Raw genomic sequence first — 26,537 nt, 5'->3', positions numbered from 1 at the left:
GTTGGTTTTTTTGGGGGGGATTGGAGGTGTGCCGTCATCTCGCGGTGTCGGCTGCACATCAACAGCATGGTACTTTGGGCGGTCGACGGCGTTTTGTGGCTAGCTTTTTCGCCATCTACCTCATCCGACCCCACCAGACCGCCAATCTCTCCCAGGATGATCAGTCAATCACTCGGTCACTCCTATTCTGTACGCACCGAGTGCATGCTCACACTCCAATACCTAAAGCCCTCAACCGCGACTACCAGTCAGTCTGTCATTGCCTCTGATGGATGCTTTTCAGAGCACCCCTAGGTAGCCTCGGTCCAGTCCGGACTCCAGACTCTAGAGCAAGCAGCATTGTGCACTGGGGAGAATGAAAGAGAGAAGAAAAAACGACCAGCCCACCTGGCGGGGTCACTTCTACCTACTCCTGCCTGTGCACGCCGCGGTAGTGGTGGTGGTGGTGGTGCTGCTGCTGCTGCTGCTGCTGGTCTCCCCGTTTTCTTGCCGTAGCAGAGTTCCAGCCCAGTCCATTACTTGGTGCTCTCTCCACTGTCGAGGTCGCCGGCAGCCCAGGTACTTCACCTTGCCCTGTTCACTGTCCTCCCGTCCCCACTGCATGGCGCGCCTTCCCCTCCATTCACCATGCCCACGCCCGGCGGTGCCTTCCCCTTGGTCGTTCTTGTCCCCCTCTCCCATCCACCTACCTCTGCCAGTTAGGTAGTTACATAGGTAAGGTACCACTGTACTCTGTACTCCCTGCCTTCGCCTTCACCCATCATATCCTTCCGCTATCCTCCTCCGCCCCTCACCCACAGTCTCTTCCCTCCCACCCCCCCAGTCGTCTGTCTACTGCTTTTTCTGTCCTGGCATGGTCCTGTCTTCCTCCAAACAGACTCGACTCGTCTTCGTCGTTGTTATCGTCGCCGACTTCTTGTCTACCTACATACCCGTTCCTTCTTTTTCCTCCCCTCCCTCCCTCTCCCGATAATCGGTGCCTTTACTTTCTGGTACTCAGCATCGCAGACGCTCCGCGAAACGGAACAGAAACAGTTTCTCGAGTCGTCGCTGAGTCGGACGAGACCTTTGACCGACGCCGCACTTCTGTCTTTGTCTCTCTTCGCCCCGTCCGCCGCCTTTCCATCCTCCACCCATCATCCTCCAGTCTCGTCTCAGTCTCACTCTCTGCGGTCATCATTGCCTCCGTCTTCACGACCTTACCTCTCTCTCTCCCGTTCTAGCTTGTTTGGCCCACCGCATCCCGTGTGCCTCTCTATCTCCCTCCCTCTCTCGCGCCCTCGCCTCACCCTTCGGCATTGGTCTCAATCGCTAGCAAAGCTCCTCGAGCCGATTCGACCCAACCTACGACACCGTATTTGACAACCCTGCCTGTCCTGTCCTACTGCTTGGTTGCTTGCCTCTCGCTTGCATCGCTTCCGACTAATTCCTCCGACTACACTACACACATCCACCCAAGAAGCATTGTTGCTGCATCGCCGCGCCGCAACTCTCAACTCCCACCCCTTCGCTCACCTTATTCAAGAAAAAAACTATCGCGGTGTCGATAGACTCCTTCTCCATCTATTAATTGGACGACTTAGGTACGTTACCAGCACTGTTCACACCCTGTATTGAGTGTCTCTTTCTTGTCTATTCATCATCGCTTCCAAACACGTGTTTCTTCCCTTCGTCCTGGCCATCGCAATACACCCGTGCGTGACGTCGGTCGCGACTGCGCCCGGTGGTCCAAGTGGCAACTGACCGGATCCCTTCGTCGAAGCTGGCTTGATGACGGCGTCGGGCATCAGTTTTGTTTGCTCGCCTGCCCTCGCTGTGTACAAGTCCATTGCAACCACCCGTCTGCTTCTGCACTGCGCTCGGAGTCGTTGTCCTGGCGCAATCCCATCCAGCCTCGACGCAGCAATCTCTTTCAATCCAGGTACACTATCATGGAGCGCCGTCATCGTTTCCTCCCACACCACACTCGTCCTCGGACGGGCAGCCCAGCCATACCCAAGAACGTCCTTTGGTCTAGTCGTGAGCGTCTGCGTCGCTGCTACTGCCAAAGTTTGTGGACATCAAAGTGACCACGCAACAACCAAGCCTGGCCAACATCAACAACAGTACCAGCGTTCCATTCGTCCTTCCTCATGGTTTCCCATCTCCCACTTATGGTTTCCCTTTCGTTCAGTTCAACCTGATGTTTGATACTTAGTCTGAGCCTTCGCTAACCGTGGCCTCGCGCTCTCACAGTTGCCGCTTCCAATCCGAGTAATCCTAATACGGTCTTTTTTGGAATAATAAGATGCTATGGCAGCTGTGATCGGTGACTACGTCTCTGATCCCTCTCGTTTCCACACCATGATTGCCTCATCTGGCATTCCCCATCAACACTCGCACGATTCGCATTATCGATCCGCCAGTCGGTCAAGAGACGCGCCCGCACATCACTCTACCACAAGCCCAAGATATCAGCCATCAACCAACACTCCACCCACGCGTCAGAAGCGATCTGACTGGGACTCGGTCGAAAGGCAAGCGCCGCCTAGTGGAGGAGCTTCTCGCTTCCCCTCGCCCCCTTCATCCTCATCGCCCACCCGAGCGAGGCCCCAGCATGCTGATAGCCCCGCATACATGGCAACCGACTCTCGTGACGCCGGCCATGCTGGTTCTATGCTGGCCACGGAGAAGGCTGTCCCGGTGTCGAGTCACCAGCAGCAGCAGCAGCCTTCGCCTGCGTCCGAAGGCAACGGCGTGACCGGCGCCCCGATCTCATACCCTCTTTCCGACACCGAATCCCCTCGCCAGCAGCCCCAGGGACAGACGATCCACGTGCGCGATCTGGCCCATATCCAGAGTCTTGCGAAGGCCGATCTTTTATCAGGTAACGGACCTGGCATACTCAACGACCCGCCTTTGCAGGCCATGAAGTACGAGATCAGTGCCATGCCCATCGGTGACATCATCGAGATGGTCGCTGCCCTCCTCACCAAAATCACGACTACAAACGACTTGCAGCATGATGCCATGCAGCGCAACGTCGCCCATCAGCAGCAGGCGAGTCAGAACAACGAGTCGGGGAACGGATCGCAGATGAGTCCTCTGAGCACTTCAGTGCTGGCATTTCACGGCAAGAACATTCCCGCCATCACCATTCTGAGCTATTTGTCCCGAATTCACAAGTACTGCCCGACCACGTACGAGGTCTTTCTGAGTTTGCTGGTTTACTTTGATCGCATGACAGAGCGAGTCAACGAAATGGTGGTCAAGCATGAGGAAGCACGGAGAGTTTCTACATCGCAACCAACACCCAGATCGCAGCTGGTCGACGTGGACATGCGGGATGACGATGAGAGCGATTCGGACCTTGCAGATAATGATGACATGGACGACAAGGGTGCGAAGCCGAGTGAGAGCACGGGAAGCATTGTGCCCCAGCCCACACTTCCGAGCGCGCAAGCAACCTACTTTGTGGTCGACAGCTTCAACATTCATCGACTGATTATTGCGGGGGTGACATGCGCGAGCAAGTTTTTCTCTGATGTCTTCTACACCAACTCTAGATACGCTAAGGTTTGTTGACCCACCATGAGTAACAGAGCAGCAGGCGCTAACGTGGCCTTGTCAGGTCGGCGGGCTTCCACTCGCGGAACTTAATCATCTCGAACTGCAGTTTCTCCTGTTGAATGACTTCCGGCTCGCAGTCCCCGTTGAGGATCTCGAGGCATACGGCACCATGCTGGTGGAGTTTTACGCACGGGAAGTTGTGGCGCAGCGATCGCGTCCTGCTGTTGCCGGGGATTCCTGAAGCACCTTCTTTTTTTGCAACATTATGAGATTGATACCCTGATATACACCAACCCTGGGGACGACGGTCTGCCGGAGCTATCGATACTAGCATTACATCCGGAACAGCATCGGTTAGGATATGTTCGACCTCTCGAGCCCGAGGCCGTAAGAGAAGCATTGGACATGTTTCATAGGGCGAGGTACCGACAAGAGCCTCGAACGATCGCACCCATCTGCAGCGGAGAACACAAATCTTGGCTCGATGGTTCCGGTGAAGCGTCGAATGAGGATTGGACCAGGCGACGTACGGGAAGAGCAGTTACATGATTCTGTTTTTTATATTTTTCATGGATTTGATACCCGGATAGAGGTGTCAGGTTGATTGAGGAGTTTAACGCCTGGGAGATATAGTGATGCAGCATTTGGCGGGTCCGACGCGCCTGGGAAGGCAACTGTCCTTTCTCGGGCATGTTGCACTCATGACGTTTGCGCGCATCTATGGAACGACTACTAGCAAGAGGAGGAGGCACAGGTATACTTGACGTGGGCTGGGGCTGGACTGGATTACAAGTTACGTTGCGTTTTAGACTTTGCGCATGCATGATTGGCGTCTGGTGTTCCGAGATTGAGATAGAAGGCGAGCATAATGATATGTCCCGAGTACGCGATTCCATTCTTGCGGGCAGTATGGTTGAAAGTGATTGACGTGACAGGCAGCATTGGTGATCTTGGAATGTATGGAATATAAGGTGAGGCTGGAAAATTGAAACTGATGAGGATACACGTTTTCCATGCCCGGACATGCGGACGTGGGATATGCCCAGCATCTACAGAGTAATCTCTCTTGGTATGTTCTCTACGACTGTCGACCGTTTTGGCCGCAACCTTCCATCCCATCCAGACACACAACGGCAAGTGACAAACTGCAACGACATGCCCGTCTCGCTTATTCTGTGACCTCGGGCGTGTGGCAGACGACTTCGACATTGTTTCCCGAGGGGTCGATAACAAAAGCGCCATAGTAGTTGGGGTGGTACTGCGGCCGGAGCCCGGGCGCGCCGTTGTCCTTGGCCCCGGCAGCGAGGGCGGCCTTATGAAAGTCGTCGACTGCCTTGCGATCTTTATCTCACCGTTGCGTTTAGCATGCTGCTCGACCCTCGTGGAATAGGGAAGAAAAGGACAGAAACTTACTCTCGGCCTTGAAACCAATGTGGACGGGCATGTTGGCCTTGTCCGCGCTGTGGCAGGCGATCCAGAAGTCGCCGCGTTGGACGCCAAGGCCGCAGGCGTACTCGTTGGGCTCGACGAACTTTTTGAAACCGATGGGGGCGAGGGCGGCGAGGTACCAGTCGACCGTCTCCTTGTAGATGGAAGCGGGGACGAAGAGACCAATGTGGTCGATGGACATGTTGGCGGCCGTATGGGTTTAGGTGCTCGGAGCTTGGTGTATGACTGTGTGGGAAGAGGGGGAGTTTACTGGTGAAGATTTGATGGTGGTTGTGACAGTCGGTTCCTTTGGTGGTGGAAAGCTGAGCTGGGTGTGACGCGGGGTCGAATGGAGAGAGTGTGAAAGAGAGAGAGAGAGAGAGAGAGAGACAGAGAGAATAGCCGCGTGTTTTGTACACAGCATAGAATGGCGTTCAGCCTCAAGATCAAAATCGCGCGCCGGCGTCAGCGGGAGAGTGAAAGCTCCGTCAGAGGGGGAAAGAGAGAGAGATAGGCCGAGAGGGCGCGAAGGAGGCGCGACAACACGTGCATGTGAGGGGGGGCGAGGGATCGCCGCAAGCGGCTTTCGTTCTGGCTTTGAAATATGCATGGCGCCGTCCGGCGTGAGTCAAACAAGTCGGTGAAGGGACACTGTTTTTCGGATGGTTGCCACGACGGGCATTGGCGTGCAAAAACGAAGGCCTCCCTAGTGTTGCGTTCCTCGTCTGTAAGCCCGTTGGTCGGTCGCGGGATCCTATCGGTGGGATCGCTCGGGGGTCGGAACGCCAAGTCTGCCGACTAGGCAGCCGCCGCTCCATTGCATGAGACATGATGCCTCTGCATGGTGATGGATTCTGCGGGGGTAAGCAAGCTTACCGAACGGGGGGCCAACGTGCCGCAAAAGTTCACGGATGCTTGCTGGCAGGCTGGCAGGAGATCGTGAATCTGAGAAGGATGATAGACAAACAGCTTTAAGCAAGTCTCTAAACTTGAATTGCCGTTACATTGCGGTCGGGCTTTCCCTTTGCCTTGCGACCCCGCCGGCCGGTCTACGGTGTTAATATATACAATTCATCCGGCTTTTCTTTTCTTTCAATGTCTTGCATGGCTGAGCACCAGCTCCCAGAGATTACCTCTTAAATATACCTAGCGGGGCTCTGTCTTTTCCCTTTACCTCATCTCCCAGTGTGCTGCCACCATCTCCTAAAACATCGGGGGAGGGGAAGAGCTCTTATAGAGCATGGTCATTGGCTTGGGATGGGATCACAGGCAGAACTAGAGGTGGGACTGAAGATAGGGATAGGGAGAAGGAGAGGTTGGGCGTGGATTGAATGTTTGCAAATAGCGGCAGGATCATGGCAGCTTGGAGAAGTGTATAGACGCTTTTAACCAACTGTCTCATGCTCGACCACTTACTCTACGCTTTGCGCCATTGCCGCGCGAGTCTCAGGTCTTAAACCCTCGCTAGAATGCTGTGGTTTATCCGGAACCTAACCAGTGCGACAAGGCCTGCTGCTGCCAGTGATAACGAACCGGCGTAGAACATTGCAGGGCGGTACGCCTGCAGGCCGTTTTCCGCGCCTCCGTATGCCTCGAGAAGATAGCCAGCAATGGGGGCGCCCTGGTAGTGACTTCGTTAGCTTCTTCTTCACATCGACTTGGCATATATATGCAAACTCACCATGAGATAACCCCCGGCCCAGCCCGTCACGATCATGCTCATCGCGACGGACACCCTCGCAGACCCAAACACGTTTCCGACGACGGTGGGCATGGTCGAGAAGAAACCGCCATTGGAGATGCCGTTGACAATAACGAAGACGATCATGGGCCCCAGCGTCGTCGACACGGGCCAGATGGCCAGCATGCTGACGGCCGACAGCGTCAGCGAGGCGCAAAGCACGTTGAGCGCGCCCAGCTTGTCACAGAGCGCGCCGCAGCAGATGCGGCCGATAGCCGAGGAGAAGTTGAAGCCTGCGACAAGGCCCGCGCCCGTCGAGGAGGAGAGGCCAATGGATTTGGAGTACAGGGGAAGGAAGAAGGGCGGGACGAAGAGCGGAAACGTGCCGACTGCGCCGGCCAGGAAGACGACTAGGAATGTGAAGGACTTGAAGAGGCGCCTGAGAATCCGTCAGCCGGTGTTTACTCAGGCATGAGGACCAGGGACATTCGTAGGTAGACGTACCACTCAACGAAGCCGGAGCCCCGAATAGGAACGCGCTCTTTGATAAGCCATGCGGCGGGTAGACCCGTGGCCAGGGTGACGAGGGCCAAAACGCGGTAGGCCCACGCCGAGCCGACGCGGCTGAGCAGGGCATCCAAGGCGAAGCTGTTGACGGCGCCGCCCAGGCCACCACCGGCGAACACGATGCCGTTGGCCAGACCTCGCTTGCGGCTGAAGTACTGTGCTGGAATCACAGAGACGATCTACTCTTGTTTGTCAGTGACCAGAGTACAGGTGAAGGGAGAGAAACTGACCGAGAAGCACAAGCTTGATAACCATGGTTAGCAGAGAGGAAAGCAGAACCAAGGAGGGCGACTAGGACTCACCCAATCCCCAGGCCCATCATGACGCCGCTCGTGGCAAACATGGCGCCGACGTTCCTCACGGCGAAGCTGCTGAGTAGTTCGCTCAAGCCCAGCAATGCGATTCCCAGAAGCCCTGTCCTGCGCGGGCCGATGCGTCTCATGACGCGCGAGTTGAAGATGGCCAGAGCCGAGATGAGGGCGGTGGCGAGGGAGCCGACGAAGGAGAGCACGGCAGGGGTGGCGAGGCCGTCGTCGATGAGAGCGCTCTGGATGACGCCCCACGAGTAAGGGGTGCCGATAATCCACCAGGCGATGACGAAGCAGCCCGTGACGACGACCCAGCCGTAGCCGCCCTCGGGCACGGCCGAGTCGGCTTCGCGCGAAGCGCGGAGGATCGGGTCGCTGCTGTCTTCGGCCGGCTGGGTTGGCGGGACGGGGTACGGTTTGTGAGAGATTTGGAGGGGGAGGGGGCGGAGCTCGATGGCGGACGTTGAGGCCGAGGCCGTGGGGGTGGCGGAAGCCGTTGTCGTGATTGTGGCCATGACTGGGGGAGATGGCGACTTGATGCACGTCTTCTCAATGTAAGGATTTGTATACCTGCGTGCGTAATCAGCAGCAAGTGTGTTTCCTGACCGTTTTTGAACACGCGCGTAGATTCGAGGAGGATGGGTTTGAGTATAAGCGTGTCACTGACGGATCCACTGGCGCCCTTCCGTTGACAAGTGACTTTCAAACGGTCCCTGCTCTATCAATCTATTGTGGTTGCAGGGAAAAGTTTTATCTGAACGCTAGACTTCATGGTATTTGTCAGGGTTTTACAGCAGACAGTAACTGCTGGTTAAGGTCGTGAAGAATCGGGTAGACATTTGCGCCGATGACTCAGACCGGTTTTGTTTTTTTGGTTAATCGTACTCTGTTCGCTTTCCAGATATGTCGCCAGTCTGACCTGACAAGGGCAGGGCTATTCAGGCTAACCTCGCGCATTACCCGACCCGCAGGCACAACTTACCGCATACCGTAGTAGCACTCGGCCGGTGGTGGGGCTCGGGGCTCGGGGCCGTGCCTGCACAGTCCCGATAGCGACAGACACCCCATTGTCCCGGAAAGCCGGGGTTGATGCGTTCGGGACCGTGATGTCTCCGATTATAAGGTCGGTTTCATCAGCAGGTATCCTAGCCCAAGGCGTCTTGTTTCCTGGCTTTGTCTTTACGGGCCGCTTGGTGCCAGAAGGGAGAGAATAGCGAGACCGAGACCGATTCAAGCCCGGGGGCGGAGGGTGAATTTGCGGGGATGATGGCGGCGGCGGCGGCGGGCGGGGGCGGAGGCTTTCACTCTCGTCACCTTTTAGAGTTAAATAGCGTTACATCAGCACCAAAAAAAAAAAAAAAAAGACAGCCCCGTTCCGCTCGGATTCCGGCTAGGGAAGGCTACGAAGGACCCCTGCCACGACAGGAGCAGGAGCGGGAGCTAAAGCAGATGGAGGCGTGAGCCGCTCGATAGGCGTACTGCTTGGAACTTGACGACGGCTAGGACTTTGGCTGGGCTAAGTGCATATTTGCCACGGAGAATCAGTTTCAACAGCCCGGGTTTGGGTGCCGAGGAGGGAGTCAACGGCATCTATGTCCAAAGGCATGCATACTCCGACCTTTGTAAAGTTGCATCAGTTTGACGGTGACGCATGTGGTGTGGTGCCATTCGACGGGCATTTTAAGAGTCCTGACCTTAGACGATTGGGTAAAAGCGAAGCTGGCTTTTTGGATACCAACCTGCTACCTTCACCAGTATCTGTATGTATGCATCCCATTCTCATCTTATCCCGGACTGATATGGGATGACGGAAGCTTAATTGGTGCCTTGCTGCGGGACGACAGATCATGCTAGACGTCTCCTCCCGCAAACAGCACGTCTCTCTCTGATGGGGTAACTACATCGGTACTTGGTTGTCTGACAATTCTTGTTGTGTCAGAGGCAGGATTGGGGGATACGGATGTTGTCGACCGAGCAAGTCCCAGGCCGTCTTGGCATCGGCAGGCGCGGGTGGGAGGGAGCCCGTTGACCAAAGCAGCCCCCTCTTTCCTTCTGTCGCACATACAACAAACATACACACATGCACACAAACTCACTCGTTCTCTCGGCTTCTACTCTCATTCTCATTTCTACGCTGGCCCTCACTCCCCATTTCACTGTAGACACCCAACTCATGTGATCGTGTTTACGATGCAGCGGCCGGTGTTACTCCCAACAGGCAGCAGCTCGTCCCTCTTCTTCCGTGCCCACTTCCCACGGTATCGCCCGCCGCGTGACGTATTGCGGATTCTCCCCATTCTTGGCCCCTCCCTTTGCACACGCCAGATGAGAAAGAAGGCAGCAATGTCAATGGCAATGTCAATGGCGCGGGCTTGGAGAGGAGGAAGGCGCATTGATGCAGACATACGGAAGGCGCTGCCGGCTGTTCTTGGCATTCGCCAATTAAGCGTGTTAGTCATCAGGAAGTCGTCGTAATGCTTTCCCAAATTTTCCACCAGGGTGGAACCTCTCACCCCCCCAAGCGGGCCAAGGCTCTCCAGTCACTGGCTGCCGCTGGTCGCTGCTCCCTTCCTGGTGGTTTGGTGTGGTTTGGTTTGGTTTGGCTGGCCTCGCTTCTACCTCCGCTCCCGAGGAGCTCCTCCTTCTCCCTCCCTCCCCTCCCTCTCCCCCAAAAAGGGATCCAAGACCAATTTCTCCTCCCAAGACCCGACCAGGACCCAAGACTTTTCCTCTCCCCCCCCTCCCCTCCTCCATCTCTTCCAAGACCAAGACCAACCAGCAATACCCGCCGCGCGTCTGTCCCTCTCAAATCATCCATCTCATATTGGTCTTGTTCGCTCCCACCATCCAATATTCAAGATCCAAGATTCATTCAGCTTACTCGACCTGCCGGACGTATTTCAATGTTTATTCCGGATCTGGGAGCCCGATATTGAATTACCAAACCGCTCATCGGTCCAAATTTCAGTTGCGCGCGCATCTTCTCTCTTGGTCCTTCTTTCCGCTTACTCGACGTATTTTCTCCGTGAGCCAAAATGGGCGCCGCCGAGCAGCAGCAGCAGCAACCACCCAGAGTCCTCATCCTCGATGGAGGCCTCGGCACCTCGCTCGAGGACAAGTACAACATCAAGTTCGAGTCCGCCACCACGCCTTTATGGTCTACTCATCTTCTCGTCGACGGCCAGGATACCCTACTGGCTTGTCAAAAGGACTTTGGCGATGTGCCCGTCGACATTATTCTCACTGCCACATATCAGCTCTCCATCCACGGCTTCGCCAGTACTCGCACTGCCAAGTATCCTCAAGGTATCGACCGGGCCACCATTGGCAACTTTATCCAGGACGCCATCCGCATTGCCCACGAAGCTGGCCGCACCCAAGCCAGCAAGACGGCCCTCAGCGTCGGTCCCTATGGTGCCTGCATGATCCCCGGACAGGAGTACAGCGGTGCCTATGATGCCGAGCACGACTCGCTCGACAAGCTGCGCGAATGGCATCTTGAGCGTCTGCAGTTGTTTAAGGACGCTGGCGCTTTCGCGTCACCCGTCAATTATGTCGCCGTCGAGACTATCCCTCGCGCCGACGAGATCAAGGCTGTGAGACAGGCCCTCGACGAGAGCGGTGTTCTTGCCACCCAAGCATCCATTCCCTTTTGGATCGCTTCCCTCTTCCCTCGCGAGGACGAGTGCCTGCCTGACGGATCTTCCATCAAGGAGGCTGTGACCGCCATGCTCAGCCCCGATGTCGCAACAAGCCGCCCCTGGGGTATCGGAATTAACTGCACCAAGGTTTGGAAGCTCGAGTCTCTGGTCAAGGGCTACGAGGCGGCCGTCCAGGGTCTTATCGAAGACGGCGCCATCGCCGAGGCCCCGGCCCTGGTCCTCTACCCGGACGGCACCAACGGGGAGGTCTATAATACGACGACTCAGAAATGGGAGCTTCCCGAAGGATCGAGTCACCCTGCCACATCGTGGGAAACGCAACTCTCCCAGGTGGTTGCTAATGCCCAGTCTCGGGGATTGTGGAAACAGATTGTGGTGGGAGGGTGCTGCAAAGCAAGCCATTCTGATATTTCCCGGCTCCGGACCGCGGTGAATGGCCTATCTCGCTGAAGGAAAAGAAAGGAAAAAAGGACAAGGAACGAAAAAAAAAGAGAGTCAGCCATCTCTGAATCGAATGCGCATCCGGCCACAGGTTACCGTTACCGAAACAATTCCGGCCCCCGAGACCCGATCGCCTCCGATTTTGGTTGTGCCGCACCCCACGCACCATGCACCTTGCACCATGCACCGAGCTCCGATAGAAAGGAAAACCGACCCCCCAATTCCAAGAAAAGCCGTCATCTATCCGGTGGTATCGCCGCCCAATGCAGAAGAGAGGGGCCCTTCCCTCCTATGGCCGACGTGGCCAAGACGGCCAAGCCAAAGCCAAAAATTTATTTCATGTCATCATCCAAGTTTCCCATTGTCACTTTTTCCAGCTTCGTCTCGTTGCTGTCGCTTGGGCTTTCCAGTCGTCGAAGCGCTTCTGTCTCTTTTGCTGTTCCTTTTCGTTCCAGGCCGCGATGGGCTGTATGGGCAAGCCGTCGAGCATGTCGTCGAGGTCAAAGTAGCGTCGCGGCTCGCCGTTGACGCGGATCTCGATGCTCCCGATGCCCTCGTAGAGGACGGCGCCGAAGTCGGCCCAGTCCCTGTACATGGACAGGAGACCGCCAATCTGGCAACACATGAAGAAAGCAAGCTTCTCTGCCGGGATGAGGCTCTCCTTGCCCTCTGGCGGTCGAGGCCAGGTGATGCCTTTGCGCTCGCGCTTCTCCGCATCCATGACCAAGGTGTTGAACCTCTCGAACATGTCGAGGGCCGCCGGCCGCCGCGCACTACTGCCGGACACGAGACGATCATGCTTTTCTTCGGGGGGCGGCGGGAGGACGTCGAGCACCAGCCTCTTGATGGTGAAATTTGACGGGTCGGCGACGACGCTGCTGAAGGCGGTCGGGCCGTATCGCAAGTAGCCGGAGAGCATGGCGTAGAAGTTCCAGACGATGAAGGGCGGACCGCCGTCACCGCCGCGAAACTGCTGCTCGTTCTTCCAGTCAGGGTTGACGTCGGCGGGAGGGTCGAAGATGCGGAATTGCACATGGACGCTGTCGGCGTGGCGGGTGGATCTTGGCACGGCGAGCCAAGTCGGCCACAAGCCACACTCTTTGACATACATGACATCGAGGCGACAATGGGTTCCTTTGGAGGCAAGCAGGGTCTTGGCCTCGTAGTGCAGTTGGCGATTGACGAGGAGAATGGCGTTGTTGGGGGAGCCCGAGGGCGGTGCGCGGATCTGTTTCTCGACCCAAATGTCGTGGCCATCGAAAAATCCTTGGCCCTTGTACTCGCGCCTCTTGCGGTCCTGGCTGACTGAGGGGTTGAGGGGCGGTGGGCGATCGGGCAGGAAGACGACTTCATCGAGAATCAGATCGCGAATCTCCCTTGGGATGCTGAGCAATCCGACGGCCATTGTATGGGTTGGAGTGTCGCGAGCGACGTGTGCAAGGAAGGGGAGAGATTTCACTCTGCACACGCATACGGATACACGCACGCATACACACTTCTCCTGGGGAAATGTGCTGGGTGAGTGTGCCGTGTCGCACAGGGAGGGGTGGGTGGGTGGTGGGTGTGCAGGGGACTACTATTGGGGACGGGCAACCAAGCGGCAGTGGACGATTCGACAAACGGGCGACAAATTGGACAACAGACGACATTCAACGGGTGGCAGCGGCGGGCAGCACTCCTAATACAGCCGTGGGGAAAAGGAAAAAAAAAAAAAGGAAAAAAACCCCTACCAAACAAGGGCGGGCGGTCGAGTCAAGTGGGAGGGCGAATTTTAGTCCGCAAGGCGAGAGAAAGGGCCACCAAAGAGCAGCACCACAGAAAGTCGGGGATTCGATCCGGGCTTCGAGTGAGGCGCAGCAACGCAGCTCGCAGTGGCAGCGGAGTCGGTCCTTTGACCAACGACGTCATTCAACTGGTGAGGAGGCGGGAGGGGGTGGAAAGTGGGAGCCTGGCGGTGGCAGCGAAAGACCAGCAAAAAATAATAATTTGTGTAGTTCTTTCACGGCAAGAGAACAAAACAAGAGGAGAAAAAAAAGCCTCCCGACTGAGCGATGGGCCGAAGTGGTGGATGGAGAGGGAACTCGGCCGGTGCACGAGGTCATTCCTTTTCGTTCAACTGCTGTACCAATGTGTCATCCTATTAAGGGCGCATCGGATAAATGGCACCGCTTGATGCGCCACCAAGGAGAGGAAACAGAGGCAAGGGGTGGGCTGACTACTTTTTTAGGTTTGAATCGAGAACGACGGCGAACGGGGTAGGGGTGATATGGGACGGGCGATGGTAAGTAAGTATTTGGGATGCAGTGAGCGAGTGTGCGAGTACCACGTAGGTATGTATGTGCGCGCATGTTCTCTGTGCAGTGCGTGTCTGTTTCTGTGTTTGCGTGTCGCGCCCTGGAGGCCGGTGCAGTGAGTATGTTTGGTTTTCTTGGGGACTGGTCTGGAACTCGGAGTGCAATGAGTTGATCCCGATCCCAAGCGAAGACGGACAAGACTACGACGACGGCTACGACCAGGAGGACGCGGCGCAATACGCAGCACCGCACACCAACTGGCAGATGGCCTGTGGCGCGGAGTAAAATTCTTCTTTAGCGAAGTACTGTACCAGTGGTCGTCAGTCTTCATGCTCATTGTCCGTACGGACTCGGCTAACTCTCAGTCATCGGAACATCAAATCAGGTCAAGTCATCAAAGAACAACAAGAAGAAATAAAGAAATGATTAAAATAATGTAATAATAACAAAAGATGGGGCAGGCGTGTAGGTGTTTCTGCGATGTAGGCGAAAAGTCACTCAGTTGGCCCAGTTTAGGGTACCGTAGCTACTACCTGCCAGTACCTTGCTTAGTAGCCACCGAGGTACTAGGCGAGAAGAGAAGAAAGAAACACCTCAAGATGAATGGACAAACCAGGTGGGATGGGAATGGGATGGGCACCATGACAAGCCAGTCCAGGCCAGGCCAGTCAGTCCAGTTCTGGTGAGCATTGCCCGCCTGTCGGCTGCGTTTGACTGCGCCCTCGCTCCAGACCTGTTGTTGTTACTGGGCACGCCGTGCATTTCGCTTCGGGCATGTCATGTCCTGTTCTTTCTTCTGTGCTGTCGGGTCCTTCCCCTGCCTCTCTCTCAGGCGAGCAAGCGGCGGGGCGGGCCTATTCTCTGCTATGCTGCAGATGCACGGAGAGAGACAGAGAGAGAGAGAGAGAGAGAGAGAAAGGAAGAGACATTTTGTGTCCATCCCACATGGATGATGATGGGTTGAACCCCTACCCAGCAGATTTTCCTCTTACTTCCACCTCAACTAGCTCCCCTTAAGCTGGGGTGGCTCAAGGATACAGATGGTTGAAAGTAAATAGATAGGTACCGCGGTATTTTATCTGGGCATGCATGCGTGCGTGCATCGGCTTGCCGTAAGGGACCAGGGCAATCGTGGAGAAAGAAGAAGCGGGGGGGCAGCAGGAGGAGAGAAAGGGAAGGGTGATAGTGGAAAACTCCAATGAGCGGTGGGCATAGAGAGAGCCGGGGTAGGCCTTGGGGAAGCTCTGGAGGCCGCCTGCTGGGCCTCCTCTGGTGCTGGGCGCGTGATGGGAGAGATCGGCACTAGCTTCTAACATCAGACAGATACATGGAGGATTAACAGCGCATACTGAGCGAGTGGTAGTGGTGATGGTGGTGGTGGTGCATCCGTATCCATACTCATTCACACAAGAAGTACGGACGGATACCCGGCTCTCTCCTTCGGCGCCGGCCTGGAAACCCACTCGACTTGCCCAGCTCGGCTCTGGCTGCTCCGGCTGTGAGGCACAGCCCTGAAGAGGCCTGGCTGGCTGGTACGGGGACGGACGGAGCGTCTAGGCCGGCATTGGATCGCTGTAGTTTTTAGGGATTGACTGCAGATGGCCAAACGAGACATGGCGCGCGGGGCTTCCCGTTGGGTGTAGCAAGTGTGTATGTACATTTCCCCCTCTTTCTCCCTCTGTTTTCTTTCTGTGAATGACTAGAATCGGTCACCGAGCAGAGAAGAGGGGAAGTGGCAGTGTCAGTAAGTACGTACAGCGTTGGAGAGGTAGCCAATGAGTGCGAGAGAGGGATTATTCGATACCAATCGATCCGTCGATACTTTCCCCCAGGTAGAACGAACTGGCAAATATGGTCCCGTACGGGTTCCATCTGGGAGTGAACGCCATGCCCTAGGGCGAGAGCGGGAGCAAGCCGATAATGTCCTCTAGCGGCGCGAAGCCGAATAACCGGGATGGCTTTTGGCCCATGACCACATGTGAGACGGACAGGATGAAGCACAAAGCTCGAACCTCTTCTGAGAAACATCATCGGACAACTGCTCCACCGATTCGGGTACATCGAGGAGGGGGGGGGCTGGCCCGATAAAGGATTTGGGGTTGGCGCTGTGGCTGTGGAGTCGCACAAAGGAGAAAACTTAAGGGGAATGCAGTTAGGTCAACATGTGCTACGTACACAGCAACGGCCAGAAAGGGAAACGATGATGAAGAAAAAGGGCAAAGGGCGCAAATTGGGGGGGAGGGAGTAGGCGGTGGGCGGTTGGATGACTGTTGAGCTGTATGGATTCGGCACGCTTCTTGTGATAGCTGCGCCGACTCTTACCTCTTGACACCAGACACCAGACACCAAGGGCATATCATCACATACAACGATCCTCTTGATGTGGGAATCCCCGACGGGCCCCGCTAACTGTTTGCAGCAACCCGACAGAGGACGACTCCTCCACGTTGCAGCGGTGAAATGAATGCCTCTGGCGGCAGTCAGAGGGGGGAAGGAATTGGACTGGGACTGCAAAGAGGGATTGTGGCAGTGCTACCAGACCAGACCAGACCAGACCAGAACAGACGTTCCCCCATTCCGGTTCCCGTTTCCAGGGCAGAGGTAGAAGAAGCAGTGGCAGCTTTGTTGTCGGTTGGAGTGTGGTAAAAATCTGCGAGCGACACCACCGCCCTCCTGAGTAAGCGAGTGGGCGTGTTTGTGAGTGTGTGAATGTAGTGTAAGACGGCGGCTTAGCGGGCGGCACAGGTAGGCGAGGGCGGTTCAAGAAATTCCCCTCCGACCCATCGTCATCTTTGGTTTCTGTTTAACGGAGGGGGCTCGGGAGCATTGAGCTTGATCTTGGGCTAAACTAGATTTTTTCTTCTTCTTCTAAACGAAATAAAATAAGAAGAGAGAGAGAGAGAGAGAGAGAGAGAGAGAGAGAAAGAAAAGACCTTGAATGGATGAATGATGGGTCAGTAACTACAGTATAAGTGAGCGGGTGAGGGAGGGAGGGACGGAGCAAAGGAGAGACAGAAGGGTAAGGGGACCTCTTCTCCCTCTCACTGCTCAGTCGGCCACCCATCCCCCTCCTCCCTCCCTTCCTCTCTCTCTCTCTCTCTTTCATGCTGTGTGTGAGAGTCTTGGCCAGGGACCAACGAGAGACAAGACTTTCAACGCACATGGCATGGGGGCACTGCGTCTCCATCGCTCTCCCAGACAAGCTCACAATCACAATGCGCCAACCAACTGGGGCAACTCGAACTCCTGCAAGTTGCAACTGACTCCATCGCCATCGCCATTTCCATCTCCACATTCACACTTCACGCCTCACTCCCCCACCCCCCATGCTATGCCATGCCATGCCTTGCCTTGCCGTGCCACGCCGTACCTAGGCCGCCGAGGGACGGGTATCGAGCGAGCCTAGGGGCCGCAGCACGGGGCAGGATGCGCCAAAACCTTGATTCGTTGTCACTGCCAAAGTCACGGAGAGAGCCTCCTCGCCGCCAAGAGATACTTGGATATCCAACTCTCTCGACTTCGCCCGCGTGTAATTTCGCATCAAACGCCGCACACGCCCTTCTATGAGCGATTTATCCCCCACGATACTTGACTCTCTTACTTGCCCTTTTGTCCTTTTTTTACAAGGCCATGTCATTTACTCTCTTGGGGGGGTTTTCTTCCCCTTCCTTTAAACGCCCACCCCCCTCTTCTGAGTGTAACCGAGCCAGCCTCCCTCGTGCGGCCGCACGCAATGTTGTTGCTGTGACACCCTCTTTCTCACCCATTCGCTCACTCACTCACTCACTCACTCACACTCTCTCCCAGGTCTCCCCCTTCCCCTTCCCTCTCTGTACGCATCCGCTTCCTCCTCCTTGAATCCTCCCTCTCCCTCTCTCTCTCTGTTAGCCCTGGGCCTTGCCTTGCCAGAATTTTCCTTTGCCTGCTCAATTTCAAAACACTCCGAGTCGCCATGCCCAGCCTGGCTTAGCCTCCTCGACTGTAGGCCCAAATAGCGTTGCGAGTTTCGTCCGTCACAGTATTCCAGCACGTTGGACTCGCCGTGCCATTTCACCGCCTGTTGGCTCCGTAGATACAACCCCCGACTGACCTCCATCCTTCTTCGCACGTCGTCGTCGTCGTCGTCGTCGTCGCCGTCGTTGTCGTGTGCTCCTTTTCTCCCCCCCCCCTCCCCCAACGCTGACGCCGTCTCATTTTTATGCCGTATTGCCTGCCTGACTTGACGATGCTCGCCTGGAGCTCAACCTGCACGCCCCCCTCCACCCATCGTGTTGTCTTTCCTCTAACGCCCTTCCCATCCCATACCAGTCCATGCTATCCTTCCTACCTACCCGGAGTCAGAAAAAGAGCCGCGCTGTTTTGTCTGCTTGCCGCAGCCGATCATCACGCACCCCCTCCACCCCCTCCCCCTTCCTTTAGGAGAAAGAGTGAAAAAAAACAGGCTCTTTGGGTTTCTGTGACTCGACACCATCCCCAAGCCGGTCCAAGTCAAGCAAAGCGTCGACTCCCATCCCATGCCATGTGATGGTCTTGTGCGGATGCCGCAATCTCCGGCAGCGACTCCCATACGGTTGGGGGTGTGCATCCTGTTTCTGCGTCTGTGTCTGCTGTGTGGGATGTGTATGTGTGCGAGTGTCTCGTAGACAAGGGCAAAGAGGGCAAAATAAATGCCAAGACCCGTGATAGATGTCCCCATTTATACGGTTCGCCAATTCTGGCCTTCCGGGTTTCTGTCTTATATCTCGCGTCCTCGGCTGTCATCATCTCGTATATAAGGCCCTGGATGCGTTGCCGGACGTTGCAGTGCGTTTCTGCTCTCAGGCTCTCTCTCACTTCGCTCTCCCCGTCTCTCTCGTCCTCCTGTCCTCTCGTCCTCCCTCTGCTTCCCTCCTCCTTGTGAGGCCTCCTGCCCTCTCCTGCACGCGACACTCTTCTTCCCCCTGACGAACTCTCCCATAATCTCTTGAACGCTTCTACGACAATCGCCTCTCCGTGTCCCCTTGGGAAAAAGCTTGTCAGTCATGGACGAGTCCGAGAAGCAGCAGAGCCAAGCGGCCGGCGAACGCATCCGCTGGGATGCCGACGAGGAGGCCGGTAGGAAGGCTCATCGCTCCAGTGCCGGGCCTGCGCTACATCACGCCCGGTCAAACACTTCCATGTCCATTCACTCGATTCGGTCGAGACGCAACTCCATCGATGCCGCAGCTGAGCTGCCCATCCAGTACCGCACAGTGTAAGTGTGCGGCCTCTTGAGCAGACAAAAGCGCCGCCGCCTCGCTCTCCGTGCTGATGCTCTCTTGGAAAAGATCCATCGAGATAGAAGAATACAAGACAAAATCCGAAGCCATCAAGAAGGCTAAAAACGTCGCAACAGGTTCGTAAAAAGAAAAAAAGAAAGAAAGAAAGAAAGAAGAAGAAAAAAAAACACACCCCAAGTTCCATGAGAAGTCATCAACACAGGGACAAGCAAGTATAGAGAAGTTGCAAACAACTGACACCAACTGTGGCGGCCTCCAGAGCTCTCGGAACTCGAATGGCACATCCTCTCTGTCGACGAGATCCTCAGACGCCAGTCGTCCTCCCTCGCCGACGGCCTCTCCCCGGACCAAGTTCAGCGCCGCGTAGCACACTACGGCCGGAACGCGCCCTCTCCCGCGCCTACGAACCACACGAAGCGCATCCTCGGATACTTCTTCAAGGGCTTCGGTACCGTCCTGCTGCTAGCATCGGTCCTCGTCTTCATTGCGTGGAAGCCACTGGGCAGCCCGCCCGCTGTGGCGAACCTGGCACTGGCCATCGTCTTGCTGGCCGTCTTCTTCATCCAGGCCGCCTTCAACATGTGGCAGGACTGGTCCTCATCCCGCGTCATGAACTCAATCAAGACGATGCTCCCTGAGAACTGCATGGTCATCCGTGACGGCCACCAGGCCGAGCTTCTGGCTGATCAGATCGTCCCTGGCGATATCCTAATCGTCAAGTCGGGAAACAAGTTGCCTGCCGATGTACGCTTCCTCAAGGTCTCTTCCGACGCCAAGTTTGACAGGTCCATTTTGACGGGTAAGATTGCCCTCCCTTTTCGTTTTGGTTATTATCAATGTGGCACCATCGTTCTCAAAAGTTTCTTTGGTAGCGATGTGAGCATAACTGACAAAAGGACAACCACACAGGTGAATCGGTCCCTCTGCCTGCTTCGGTTGACTCGACCGACAACAACTACCTTGAGACACGATGCATCGGTCTTCAGGGCACTCATTGCGTATCGGGCACTTGCACGGGGCTGGTGGTGGCCACGGGCGACAACACCATCTTCGGCCGCATCGCCAAGCTGACCAACGAGCCCAAAAAGGGGTTGACGACCCTGGAGCGCGAAGTGTTGCACTTCGTGCTCATTATCTGCTCCATCATGTTCCTGATGATTGTCATCGTTCTGATAGTCTGGTATGGCTTGCAACCTGCGATTGGTTCGTTCTTGAGGAAAGCCCCTTGGCTGACAATTCTTTCATGAAATAGGGGCACATGGTTGAGGAAACAGTACCCCAACTGGATCAACGTTCCGAACTTGATCATCTCCTGTGTCTCTGTTGCTGTGGCCTTCATCCCCGAGGGTCTACCTGTTGCTTTGACTGCTAGCATGACAATCAGCGCCAACATGATGCGGAAGAACAAGATCCTGTGCAAGTCGCTCAAGACGGTCGAAACTCTCGGGTCCGTCTCCGTCATTTGCTCCGACAAGACTGGCACATTGACTCAGGTAAGCAAGTCGTTACAGCCCCTAACGTCACCTAAGGGCCCAAGAGTAAACGCTGACGACCATAAAAAGAACAAAATGATCGTCACCGAGTGCGCCATCGGCACGATGACGATGACGGCCGAGGGTGCCCGGGACGCGCTCACGCTCAACAAGCACAACGCCCCGCACAATAACTCAATGGAGCAGCTACGTGCCATTGCCGGTCTCTGCAACGCCGGCCAGTTCGACGCCGCCACGATGCGTCTGCCGCTCCAAGAGCGCGTCATCCACGGCGACGCCACGGACCAGGCCATTCTGCGCTTCTCCGAGAGTCTGGGCCAGGTCGCCGAGCTACGTCGCTGCTGGCAGACCAAGTACGAACTCGCTTTCAACAGCAAGAACAAGTACATGATCCGCGTGCTGGGCCTGTCCCACCCCGACGGCCTTTCGTTTGCCCTGCCTTCTGATACCGCTTCGGTCTTCCAGCCGGGCGATGTGTGAGTCCGCCCTCGTACAGAAGAACATGAAGTTGTTGATTAGGGGGGAGATAGTCGAAAGCGGCCAGCTAACTCGTCTTACAGTCTTTTGACCATCAAGGGAGCCCCCGATGTTCTCATGCCCAGGCTCAGCAATTACGTCAACCCCTCCGGATACACTACTGCCTTGGACCCCTCGACGCGTGCTTCCATCGAGCACATCAAGGATGAGTGGTCGTCCCAGGGACGCCGCGTGCTGCTGCTCGCTCGCAAGGCCATCTCGAGATCGGCCCTCAAGGGAAGCCCGTCCGACAGCTCGTATGAGATGGAGATCAACAACCAAGCCAAGTCCGGGCTCACTCTCGTTGGTCTGGTCGGCATCGTTGACCCGCCCCGTCCCGAGATCCCCGAGGTCATGAACACCCTTCGTGGCGCCGGCATCCGCATCTTCATGGTGAGTGCGGCGGCATTTCTCTATCTGTGCATGTAAGCGAAGTGCTTTGAGACACTGACGAAAAACAGGTCACGGGCGATTTCGCCCTTACGGCCCAGGCCATCGCGGCCGAGTGCAATATCATCAGCGTCCCCCGCTCCCAGATCGACGACATCACGGCTCTCCAGCGCGTGAGCCACGTCGACCCGTCGATAAAACCCGTCATGGACGATCTCGAGTCCTCGCCGCGCCAGGCCCTGGTTCTCTCCGGCCCCGAGCTGATGACGCTCAACGAGGAGCAATGGGACCAGCTGGCGCAGTATCAGGAGATCGTCTTCGCGCGCACGACGCCCGAGCAGAAGCTCCGCATCGTGCGCGAGCTGCAGGCCCGCCACGAGATCGTGGGCATGACGGGCGATGGCGTCAACGACGCGCCCTCCCTGCGCGCCGCCGACGTCGGCATCGCCCTGGGCTCGGGCAGCGACATCGCCATCGAGGCCGCCGACATGGTGCTCCTGGACTCCTTCTCGAGCGTCGTCGAGGCCCTGCGCTACGGGCGCATGATGTTCGACAACCTCAAGAAGACCGTCGCCTACCTGCTCCCGGCCGGCAGCTTCTCCGAGTTCTGGCCCGTCATGACCAACGTCATGTTCGGCATCCCCCAGATCCTGAGCAGCTTCCTCATGATCATCATCTGCCTCTTCACCGACGCCGCCGCCGCCATCGCCATGGCCTACGAGGCGCCCGAGGCCGACGTGCTCCTCCGCAAGCCCCGCGTCCCCGGCAAGGACCGCCTCGTCGACTGGCAGCTCGTCGTCCAGTCCTACGGCCTCGTCGGCGTGCTCGAGACGCTTTCGTCCTTCGCCATGTCGTACTGGTACCTCGAGCGAAACGGCATCAAGTTCTCCGACATCTGGTTCTCCTTCGGCAACCTCCCCTCGACCATCGACCCGGACTATTACCAGCAGAAGCTCAACATCGCGAGCTCCATCTACTTTGTCAACCTCGTCGTCATGCAGTGGTTCAACCTCATGGCCATCCGCACCCGGCGCCTGTCGCTCTTCCAGCACCCGCCCGTCGGCAACAGGCGCACCCAGAACCTGTACCTGTTCCCGGCCATCGCCTTCGCCCTCCTCATGGCCATCTTCTGGCTTTACGTCCCCGAGTTCCAGACGACGCTCGGCACCGCGCCGGTGCCGGTCGAGTACTGGTTCCTGCCCATGACGTTTGGTCTCGGCATCCTTCTCATCGACGAGGCGAGAAAGTTTGCAGTGCGCAGGTGGCCGAACGGCATTTTGGCCAAGTCAGCCTGGTAGATGAGGCGGTTATCTTTTACTACCTAGACAAGGGGTGTTGGTTTGTTCGTCGGTAACGATATAATTACGTATTCGGGGGATGCCCACGGAACGGACACTTGGCTGTGCGTCATTTCGCCGCTGGTTGAAACTTTTAAGGGCACGTGGAGGTGGTTTTATATTGCATTGTTTCATGTTATGGGAAAAGCAAGCGAGCGGGCGTTGACTCTGTAGACAAATACACTATTGTTGTTATTGCACCTATTCATATCTTGACTTGTACAAATTGTCAGCTGATCAGATTGAGGTCTTGGCTTCGGCCACGTTTTTGAGTCAAAACAGAGTCCAAAAATTGGCATTTCTTTACCCCGAGCAAGCTGTGTGCTTGATCAAAGTCTGTCTGCATATTGCTTGAAAAACGAAAGAACTGGCGTCATTATTTTCAAACGCGGCACGAGGATGAAATTTTGAACTTGTCAATGGCGGTTTTCTCTTTTTACAATCCTAGTTACGTGATGTTATGAATGTGCTGGGGGGACGTGTTACTAGAAGCCGCTAGGTCTTATCGTTGAACCTTCGAAGGCAGAAACTGTGAGAGGTCCGAGAACACCAGCTCACACCGTGTCCGTTAAATCCAGTGGCATGCTCATGGTCATAGTCTCGCAGTGTTATTGATGAACAACTATGATGACGGCGGCAGTGACGTTCAGCCCAACGGAAAGCATGGCACCAGGAGAACCACATATCCCCCCTGCCACCTCAGGCTTTGTTGCGCGATGGAGAGCTCAACTCGCAAATTTGAATCGGTGCCCTTACATCTCTTAATATACAACGTTCACGCAACGTATGACTCTTGTTCGTATCTTTGCAGCAACCCATCCCAGATTCGCACGCCCAGTGACCCAGCTGGAAGCGATGACTCAACCTCATAGGGCGAGGTTGGACGCGCCTCTAGAGTAGTTGCTGAGCAAGTGTTTACAACGTTAGCCATCCAACTTTTGTTGTTGTAGACGTCGCACGGACTGATTCAGTACCATAGTTCATCCATCTCGGATGAATTAGGACGGGTGTCTTTCAAGACATCTGATAGGGCGGGACGGCATGGAGGCCACGGTTCCCCCAAACCCATACAAGAACAGGACTCAATGACTAGAGAGGTATAAAGCCGCTCATCAATGCGGCGCCCGGGGTTTAATCATCCCCAGGGCTTCTCGATGTTCTACACCCATCCCGAGTGTAGTGTTTAGATGGGCCCCGCTGCTTTCTGAAACCCCACGTCAACTCCCCGGATGAGGATTCCGGGTTTCTTTCGTGCCGCCCTTCAACCCGTTTGCAACACCCAACTACACGACAGGAAACAAGCAGGGATTTTGGACTGGGGCCCACAATGAACTGGGCAAACACCGTCATTGACAGCTGGGAGGCCGTCCGGCTGCTCTGCGCGAAGCATCACGTCTTCCTGGAGATACTCTGGACCTCGAGCATGTATCTACGACACCTGGTGCCGAGCTGGAGGAAAGTAACAACTCCGAAACATGCCAAGTACTTGAAGCTGCCGTGGATCCCCCTCGCTCTCCATGTCCTCATCGGCACAGTCGAGCTGTTCCGGTACTGCCACCACCTCGCCGTCACGGAACCTAACCGGACGGATCTCGTACTCGGCCTCGTCATGGCGGCGGGCAGCTTCCACCTGGCCGCGTATGTGAACGAAGGGAACATGTCCTTCGTCAGGACGACGTCCCAGGGGATGGCGGCGCAGCGGGCGCTCGCCTCCACGCTGGGGTACGTGCATGGTGACGCGCAGTGGCACCGGGCGTCCGTCAAGCTCCTGAACAACCTCACCTGGTTCCGGTGGATATGGGCGTGCGGAGGGCACCTCCAGGGCATCCGGACGCACGGGGACGCCTTCACGGCGGCCGTGGTCGCATCTCACCCGCTCGCGCTGTGGGAGGGCGACTACCCCGCGGGGATTCCTGTCTTTGGGGCCATCGTGTTCGCGCTGCTGGCCGTCGACAAGTGGGCATCACGAAAACTGGACGGAAAGTAAGTCGGCGCTAGAAGACCGGACGGCCCAGTTGCCGGCCGTCCGATGAAAGCAATCTGTGGTTTCGGTGCTGACCTGGGCGTCACAGACCAGGGTTCGTCCCCCGCGTTCTGGCGCATTGCGGACTTGTCACCGTGAAGAAGGGATACTTCGAAACGGCTTCATCTGGGGAAAAGCTGGAGTAAGATTCTGCCTGTGTGTGTGTGTGTGTGTGTATGTGTGTACCATATGTGTGTGTGCAGCCGTGGATGTGGCAGGTTGAGATTGAAAGAGGGAAACTTTCTGGGCACGTCGCAAATTTCCCAAAAAGTTTTTTTTTTTTTTTCCTTTTTCTTTTTTTCTTTCTCAGTCTCGGCTACTGGCCACTGGTCGACTGATTAACCGACTTGGACGCGTAGAAGAACTGTCACCGGACAGGGTGGAACCATGGGTTGGACGGTTGTCGGTGACACATGGTTTACAGTCACATCAATCTTTCCATAAGGAGCAGTACTGTATCTCAGGAATCTCTCAGGAATCTCCGTTTCAAGTTTTTGTGCTTTCTTGGCTTGCTCCTTGTTGAGCCAACATGGGCATACTTTACATAAAGAGTTTGCCTGTCTGAAATGGAGGGCACGACTTTCACCAGAGAGAGAGAGAGAGAGAGAGAGAGAGGTGTGGACTCGGTAAACCTCCGAGGGCGCGGATGGATCACCGAAATCTCGCATGCAGGCGGCAGCGAGACAAGAGAGGGGGGAACGGACCCAATCCCAAGTGCCGCAACTAGATCCTAGAGGTCGTCCGCCTGTATCGGGGAATGCTAAGCCGCGAAAGGGGTGAGGCCGAAGCCGATCGGCTCCTCGCGTTGTCGCGAATCCCGCCAGGATTGCCTGGCGAGTTGAAGAGCACCGCGGGCCGCCCTGAGACTTACATCGTATATCATATATGCTCCTGAGTAACCCTCCCCCTTTTTGTTTTGTCTTTTTCCAGAACAAAATCGAAGCCACCACCCCCTTCACCCGTTATGCCGTCTCTTGTTGCGCATAACAGTTGAACGGGCTAACATCTTCTGACTGCCCTACAATGCATTACGCCGTAATCCCGCCTTTGTCCTCCCCCCCCTGTTTAGTAATAAAGAGCCATCACTGGGCGAGTCAGCAGGGAGTTCGTGACGTGGGGGCGTTTCCCTCGGGTCGTACACCCACTATTGATGAGTGATGGCGGACCTTTCGGGCAACTCTTGGCCTACGTTGGGGCCTTGGCATCGCCTGCTGCCGTCTTGGCTCTTGTGCTTAATTTTCGCCGCATTGCATGGCGTCGTACCTGTGCATGGTTCATCACCTTTGGGCCATCCAACGACACCACAGAAAATCCCCGTGATATGCCCGGACTGGCATGACTGTTTCCCCTTCTTAACCCATCATCAGCCATTGCATACGGGGCCGTCTCTTGACGTGCATCAAATCTGTCCATCCGGGGCCTCGTACGATGAAGGCGCCGCTCGCCCTGCCCTGCCAGTGCCGACTCCGCAACTCTGTATAAATGCTGAGAGGGATTTAAACAGCAAGGCGGAACCCTGGGAGGGGGTCCGTCGGGACACAGGCGACGAATCGGTGGGCCGCTCCTTTGTCGGACCGTCTCCACGAAGCA

The 26,537-nt window shown here is 56.1% G+C and overlaps 8 protein-coding genes across 8 annotated transcripts; 4 read left to right on the top strand and 4 right to left on the bottom strand.

The window, feature by feature from the left end:
- The first annotated feature begins 816 nt into the window (after positions 1–816).
- Positions 817–4,440, top strand: CDEST_09335 (Putative cyclin PHO80). The gene is made up of 3 exons (XM_062925494.1): positions 817–1,583; positions 2,236–3,555; positions 3,611–4,440. The coding sequence occupies exons 2-3, from the start codon at positions 2,293–2,295 to the stop codon at positions 3,788–3,790; spliced, it is 1,443 nt and encodes a 480-aa protein (XP_062781545.1). The 5' UTR covers positions 817–1,583; positions 2,236–2,292; the 3' UTR covers positions 3,791–4,440.
- Positions 4,441–4,483: 43 nt separating this feature from the next.
- Positions 4,484–5,959, bottom strand: CDEST_09334 (Putative glyoxalase/Bleomycin resistance protein/Dihydroxybiphenyl dioxygenase). Its single transcript, XM_062925493.1, has 2 exons — positions 4,963–5,959; positions 4,484–4,890 (listed from the first exon to the last, which is right to left on the bottom strand). The coding sequence occupies exons 1-2, from the start codon at positions 5,177–5,179 to the stop codon at positions 4,718–4,720; spliced, it is 390 nt and encodes a 129-aa protein (XP_062781544.1). The 5' UTR covers positions 5,180–5,959; the 3' UTR covers positions 4,484–4,717.
- On the bottom strand, positions 5,794–8,266 carry CDEST_09333 (Putative major facilitator superfamily, MFS transporter superfamily). Its single transcript, XM_062925492.1, has 5 exons — positions 7,528–8,266; positions 7,456–7,468; positions 7,163–7,404; positions 6,659–7,097; positions 5,794–6,598 (listed from the first exon to the last, which is right to left on the bottom strand). Exons 1-5 carry the CDS (start codon positions 8,046–8,048, stop codon positions 6,431–6,433), a joined length of 1,383 nt encoding a protein of 460 aa, XP_062781543.1. The 5' UTR covers positions 8,049–8,266; the 3' UTR covers positions 5,794–6,430.
- Positions 8,267–9,636: 1,370 nt separating this feature from the next.
- On the top strand, positions 9,637–11,646 carry CDEST_09332 (Putative Homocysteine-binding domain-containing protein). Its single transcript, XM_062925491.1, has one exon. The coding sequence runs from the start codon at positions 10,569–10,571 to the stop codon at positions 11,643–11,645; it is 1,077 nt and encodes a 358-aa protein (XP_062781542.1). The 5' UTR covers positions 9,637–10,568; the 3' UTR covers position 11,646.
- Position 11,647: 1 nt separating this feature from the next.
- CDEST_09331 (uncharacterized protein) lies at positions 11,648–14,336 on the bottom strand. Its single transcript, XM_062925490.1, has one exon. It carries the CDS (start codon positions 13,039–13,041, stop codon positions 12,001–12,003), a length of 1,041 nt encoding a protein of 346 aa, XP_062781541.1. The 5' UTR covers positions 13,042–14,336; the 3' UTR covers positions 11,648–12,000.
- A 1,147-nt stretch (positions 14,337–15,483) lies between these two features.
- On the bottom strand, positions 15,484–15,991 carry CDEST_09330 (uncharacterized protein; the record flags this gene model as incomplete). Its single annotated transcript, XM_062925489.1, has 2 exons — positions 15,484–15,619; positions 15,687–15,991. The coding sequence occupies 2 exons, from the start codon at positions 15,989–15,991 to the stop codon at positions 15,484–15,486; spliced, it is 441 nt and encodes a 146-aa protein (XP_062781540.1).
- A 2,760-nt stretch (positions 15,992–18,751) lies between these two features.
- CDEST_09329 (Putative P-type ATPase, HAD superfamily, P-type ATPase, transmembrane domain superfamily) lies at positions 18,752–23,125 on the top strand. Its single transcript, XM_062925488.1, has 7 exons — positions 18,752–19,163; positions 19,237–19,304; positions 19,448–19,987; positions 20,098–20,368; positions 20,441–21,157; positions 21,242–21,590; positions 21,659–23,125. Exons 1-7 carry the CDS (start codon positions 18,952–18,954, stop codon positions 22,883–22,885), a joined length of 3,384 nt encoding a protein of 1,127 aa, XP_062781539.1. The 5' UTR covers positions 18,752–18,951; the 3' UTR covers positions 22,886–23,125.
- Positions 23,126–23,334: 209 nt separating this feature from the next.
- On the top strand, positions 23,335–25,177 carry CDEST_09328 (uncharacterized protein). Its single transcript, XM_062925487.1, has one exon. The coding sequence runs from the start codon at positions 24,252–24,254 to the stop codon at positions 24,909–24,911; it is 660 nt and encodes a 219-aa protein (XP_062781538.1). The 5' UTR covers positions 23,335–24,251; the 3' UTR covers positions 24,912–25,177.
- The last annotated feature ends 1,360 nt before the right edge of the window (positions 25,178–26,537 follow it).

The sequence above is a fragment of the Colletotrichum destructivum genome, chromosome 6, assembly GCF_034447905.1.
Source record: "Colletotrichum destructivum chromosome 6, complete sequence".
In the NCBI taxonomy this organism is placed as follows: Eukaryota; Fungi; Ascomycota; class Sordariomycetes; order Glomerellales; family Glomerellaceae; genus Colletotrichum; species Colletotrichum destructivum.
The sequence above is the reverse complement of the archived record's forward strand: the minus strand, read 5'-3'. Positions and strand labels throughout refer to the sequence as shown.

Excerpts from the sequence above, each read along its gene's own strand:
- CDEST_09335 (XM_062925494.1), top strand. The coding sequence starts at position 2,293 with ATGGCAGCTGTGATCGGTGACTACGTCTCTGATCCCTCTCGTTTCCAC. Across the intron at positions 3,556-3,610 it reads CCAACTCTAGATACGCTAAG|GTCGGCGGGCTTCCACTCGC; the intron begins GTTTGTTGACCC and ends TGGCCTTGTCAG.
- CDEST_09334 (XM_062925493.1), bottom strand. The coding sequence starts at position 5,179 with ATGTCCATCGACCACATTGGTCTCTTCGTCCCCGCTTCCATCTACAAG. Across the intron at positions 4,891-4,962 it reads CATTGGTTTCAAGGCCGAGA|ATCGCAAGGCAGTCGACGAC; the intron begins GTAAGTTTCTGT and ends GGTGAGATAAAG.
- CDEST_09333 (XM_062925492.1), bottom strand. The coding sequence starts at position 8,048 with ATGGCCACAATCACGACAACGGCTTCCGCCACCCCCACGGCCTCGGCC. Across the intron at positions 7,098-7,162 it reads GGCTCCGGCTTCGTTGAGTG|GCGCCTCTTCAAGTCCTTCA; the intron begins GTACGTCTACCT and ends ACGGATTCTCAG. Across the intron at positions 6,599-6,658 it reads GGGCCGGGGGTTATCTCATG|GGCGCCCCCATTGCTGGCTA; the intron begins GTGAGTTTGCAT and ends AGTCACTACCAG.
- CDEST_09332 (XM_062925491.1), top strand. The coding sequence starts at position 10,569 with ATGGGCGCCGCCGAGCAGCAGCAGCAGCAACCACCCAGAGTCCTCATC.
- CDEST_09331 (XM_062925490.1), bottom strand. The coding sequence starts at position 13,041 with ATGGCCGTCGGATTGCTCAGCATCCCAAGGGAGATTCGCGATCTGATT.
- CDEST_09329 (XM_062925488.1), top strand. The coding sequence starts at position 18,952 with ATGGACGAGTCCGAGAAGCAGCAGAGCCAAGCGGCCGGCGAACGCATC. Across the intron at positions 19,305-19,447 it reads GGCTAAAAACGTCGCAACAG|AGCTCTCGGAACTCGAATGG; the intron begins GTTCGTAAAAAG and ends GGCGGCCTCCAG. Across the intron at positions 21,158-21,241 it reads GTCTTCCAGCCGGGCGATGT|TCTTTTGACCATCAAGGGAG; the intron begins GTGAGTCCGCCC and ends CTCGTCTTACAG.
- CDEST_09328 (XM_062925487.1), top strand. The coding sequence starts at position 24,252 with ATGAACTGGGCAAACACCGTCATTGACAGCTGGGAGGCCGTCCGGCTG.